This window comes from Penaeus japonicus, unplaced genomic scaffold, assembly GCF_977035675.1.
Source record: "Penaeus japonicus unplaced genomic scaffold, GWHDUDI00000001_assembly GWHDUDI00000001, whole genome shotgun sequence".
NCBI lineage: Eukaryota > Metazoa > Arthropoda > Malacostraca > Decapoda > Penaeidae > Penaeus > Penaeus japonicus.
The window spans coordinates 24,669,308-24,674,307 of record NW_028234403.1 but is presented as its reverse complement, the minus strand read 5'-3'; the positions used below and the strand labels follow the sequence as shown (position 1 = coordinate 24,674,307).

Genomic DNA, 5,000 nt, shown 5'->3' with positions numbered 1-5,000 from the left:
CACCTATTAATGACAAATATCCCGACCGTATCAAACTTCCAGTTGGAAATTTCAAGTAGCTTGTAACTGTACCTGTCTCATGGCCTGAAATCCCACAGGTGCACCTGGATGATGATGACATACTCGGATGGTGGTCTGGTACCTCAGCATCAGGACTTTCTACGCTGCGACTCCTAGCACGGAAGATTCTTGCCGTGCCTGCCACCTGCGCCTATGCCCACGACCTCTGCGTAGATGCTCGCCAAGCCCGCCAGAAAATGGGCCTAGCCGATGATACACACCTGAATGATGTTCTCCACATGAAGTACAACATGAGCTAGATACCTTTCTGGGATTTTTTTTTTTTTTTCGTTTTTGCCAAAAAGTCAAGTTTCAGTTAAACAGATCTAGTAAGTCAGTTAGAATTCAGGATTTAATGTCTTAAAATTAGTGAGTGTAAAATTCAGAATGTGCAAAATGTTAACTAGGATAGTAGCCATATAGATGGCAAATGGATTATTCTCATGAACTAAAATACCAACTGTGCAGTTTTAATACTGTGACACAAGATTTATTTTCATACAATCAGCCTTCTCAGAGAAAAAGCTGACCACTTGAGGTGCAGAACACTAATGGTATTTATAATGCTCAACTGCAATTTGATGTTATTTTCTTTGAGGTAGCTGTTCGACAAGGTTGTGATTTGGTTGCTGCAGTTATGTAGAATGGGATTATGTTGGTTATAACAGGAATAATTATTTATTCATGGAATCATATATACTGTATTATGTTGAATTGTAGTTGCAGAAATAACCCGCTAACAGTTGTGAATTTCTATTAATACTGTGGTGCTCTTTTTTTTAAAAGACATAAGTCATGATATCAGTTCAGCTCAAAACCAGGAAGGCATAAGTCAACATGAATGCCCCATATGCAGCTCTAAGCTCAGTTAACTGGTACCATTGTCATTGATAAATGATATATAATATAGTGAAGAGCCATGAACAGTTTTAGAAGTTCACATTCTTTGTTCATACATTTCTGCAACTTTTAGGATTTTTTAACACTACTTTCTCATCATCTCCATACATGTGCATTTGGATGAAATGTTGTTGTTTGTGATTATTTCATTCTTTGGTCATTAATTTGTTTATCAACATTGCCAACTATTAATTTATAATCCATAAGTGCTTCATCTACCAAGTGAAACAGTATTGAGGGGTTAGATGGTGTAGTGTAGGGAAATTTGTAATGGAGACAAAATATGAAAGGATTTGCAAGTTTTGGGTGAAGCAGGTTGTTAATCAAAGTTGTGTTAAGACTTTCCTTCCCTCTTTAGGTTTATATTTAAAGTTCAGATGGGGTAATTATATCTATTTTTGGTGGTAATCAGATTGTTAACATCTGCAAAATGGATGATAACCAAATATTTGATAGCATTGTATGTTTTCATATTTTAGTGATCGAAGATGATTTCTTTGGTTTTATGGTTGAAATTGATCAAAACAAATGATCATCTCAGTTTGAAACTTTATGTAAAGACACATTTGGGTATTATACCTTTGAGCTTTATTTTATTTTATTTTTATTTTATATGGCATTTTTCTAGTATTTACCCACTTTGTGAAACTGTTCCAAGCAATAGATGATGCAAAAGACTGTCTATTTGTAGTTTATAGATCAACAAGTCATTAGAACAATACTGGAAGTAAACCTCATTGCTGATGACAACATAGCTCAATACTTTATGCCATTGTGGGTGGCAGGGCATAACATTGGCTCATTAATTCTTATCAAAGATAAAATGTCAAAGAGTTTATTTGCTTTACTTTTGCTCAATTGTTTAGTTACTCCTGCCTGTCATATGTGAGCAAGAAGGATGTGCCAAAGACTTCTGTGTGTGCTCAATAATGCGATAGTATGGATTTGTATTTCCCTGATGTTACATCTGCCCTTGTTAATATCGTCACTCGGGAAAGTAAGATTGTTGGTATATAGGATGTTTTAGTTTATGAATAAACTCACTTGTTGGTATACATAATCACAGATTCATTCATTTAAATTACACTAAAGATTATTATTTTTTTTTTCCATTGTGATTCACTTGCTGGTATGGACTCATGGGACCTTACATTTATTTATGTAGAAGGTTTCCAGGTTTTTCTCTTTGTCATCATACCCAGGTTGTAGATGTTGTGTATTTACCCATGTGCTTTTTGTTGCTGTTATAGAACTTCCATGCCATTTGGGTACTCACAAACTTGTATCATTAATTAACTGTGCTCTTCCCTCTTATATAAGCTGTAACATCCCGTAGAATAGAATATTTTACATATGAATGTTTATTAGATTTTGAAAGAATGTGCCAAACCCAGTGAAACACATAATCTGTGTTTTCAATAGAACTTTCATATGTGTTTAATTATATGTTTTATATCTTTAGTTGTATAAATCACTTTGATGTGTGCAGTATCTCAGAGGTTGTATAAAAGACCACTTTGAACACTTTACTATCATGCCATATATTGCTGAGTAATTGCAAGTTTGTAAGAACTGTGTAGAGTAAAAGCTATATTGACCTTGATCACATCATCTGTTGAACAGCTATGCCTTGTGCAAACAGAAATTATCCACAATTAAATGAAAGACATTGACTTCTTATTATTACTTTGTGCTCTACAATTTGACAAGTAATTGTAAAAAAAAATAAAACTATAGTAGTTTATGCATGAAAATGTATATTCAAAATTTACTGGAAAAAATAGTATCTATAGACAGTACAAGCGATAACAGTAGATGTTTGGGTGTTCCTGGCAGAGTGTAGCAGGTTCTTATAAATGTTGTCAGTGAATTATTCTCCATTTTTATAAGCTTTTGGGACCTTTTACTCTACAGCTAGATATTTAAGAACTGTAATATTCAGACATATATGGTATTAGAAACACTGATATTATCAGTATAATTTTGTGATGGAAATTCTGTGGCGTTGGCTTTATAAGTACGGAAAACTCTTGGCAATCAGTTAGGCCTTAATATAGTTTGAAAGGTTGTGGTCAATAGCATCAGTGATTAAAGTGATGAGATGTGATGCATGGAAATTTAAGCAAATCATGACTCAAATCTTTCGTACAAGATCAAAGAAAGGTGGTCAATATAAAATGCGCTGTCTCTTCACTGCTACAGAGTTGGCCTTCAAAAGACAAAAGAGTTGGTCTCTTGAGTTGGTTGTGTTAAAATTGTGTTCAGAAAGATTTATTTTTATTTTTTAAAGGCTGATTATCTCACACACTTGTGTAATTTTGAATCAGTGTAAAGGAAACATTTCTAAACAAGAAAAATGAGTAATAATCTTTTATGAACACAATTCTTGTACCATATTATAGCATCTTTTTGCATAGTTTGGACTGAGCAATTTAATTTATCAATGGGTGTAAATACTCATTTCAGTGTCTGATGGTTTACAACACTGAGTGAGATTTTCTCTTATTCAAAATTTCACATAATAATAAACACAATATTTATAAAATTTGCAATAGTCCCTATTCTGCTTAGATGTAATTACTGGTACTAGTCGGCCTAGCATTCCTTGCTATTGCCATGATGGTCGACTCTAAGATTTCATTTTCTCAAGAATTCCCTAAGTTATGTTTATCATTCATACCATTCCATTTGCTGCAATCTTGTGGCATATTATGCATAATCTGTATATATACTGTATGTCTTGTTATAATAATATTTTGTTAATACTCTGCTGTGTCAACCTTTTAAAGAAGTGTGAGGGGAAGGGGATGTCAGGTTTGAGAAAATTGGTTCTTAGGTGTATATTTATGATTATAAATCTTTAGCTTTATGGAGCTGATGAACCACATCAATTCATCTACCATATGACTTAATAGTGACAAGGGTTTTTATCTTGCTCAAGTTATGCCAATACTGGATCCTAAACATTAGTGGCTTCAACTAATGTGCAACAGTACAACAAGTGGGTATCTTGTGTGTGATGTTGTGTGGTGTTGAACTTTTAGTCTTTAATTTTGTGATCTAAAATTTTATTTACTTGAAGCTCCAGATCCCAGACAAAAGGGATTGTCAAACTTGATTTGCTCATTCATTGGTAATTTATATTGTATGATTTAAGCTTGTCAAATTCCTTAAATGTTCTGTAGGGACTTTTTGTGTTCCCGAGACATGTTGTCAATTTAAAACTTTCTCCTTTCCCAGCTACATCCAGTACCTAGGCTCTACTTTCTCTGAATGTGGTTCATTCATCACCGTTCGGTCTGGTGATAATCTTATCTTCAAGTTTTTGTTTATACTTTAACTCTCCTATAATCTATTTCTCTTGCCATGATTCTAATTCTGTTTTTTTCCCCTCTTGGAATTGATTTTCACTTTTTCACTTTTATTTTCTTATCAGTAATTGTAAAAGGAGTATTCCCAGCATTCCATTATATTTTTGCTTCTAACTTGTTCTAGTTGGCTGCTCCCGTTTGCATATAGTGTGGTTGCGGATGGGTAAAACACTAACTTATCTAACGTTTTGTGCCATAACTTTGTAAAAGACATTATTATTTTTTATACTAAACTTTTCAACAAATAAACTTTTGCATTTTTCTCATTTCTTTGTTTCATTAGTATACCTAAAAATTAACAGATGATATATGTTGTATGTGATGAAGACAATATACATCAGTAAAGTGTAACACTAGTAATGAATGACAATGAAATTCATTGTCAGGTTGATACAACTGATATAGAAGAATGGAACATGGGTCAAGAAAGCATAACTAAATGGAAAAATTATAGATTGTATTAAAAAATAGAAAAGTACTGGAATGTCAAAAAAAAGAAGTAAAAAGGGGTACATTGTCTGTAAAAGAACATAGAGATGGAATAGCATTTGTTTTAGTATCTGTATATCAAAGATATACTAATACTTTTTGTTTTTTTGGGGATAAAACATAAAGCAACTTTAGATGTAACATATTGCACATTATTCACATATAATACTATGGCAGTCT

The 5,000-nt window shown here is 33.0% G+C and overlaps 1 protein-coding gene across 1 annotated transcript in view; it reads left to right on the top strand.

Moving 5' to 3' along the window:
- LOC122253035 (uncharacterized) overlaps positions 1-4,597 on the top strand; it is a 31,159-nt gene extending 26,562 nt beyond the window's left edge. The window contains exon 3 of the mRNA XM_086537670.1: positions 99-4,597. Coding sequence (XP_086393796.1) covers positions 99-320 — 222 coding nt within the window. The 3' untranslated portion in view covers positions 321-4,597. The remainder of the gene's footprint in view (positions 1-98) is intronic.
- The last annotated feature ends 403 nt before the right edge of the window (positions 4,598-5,000 follow it).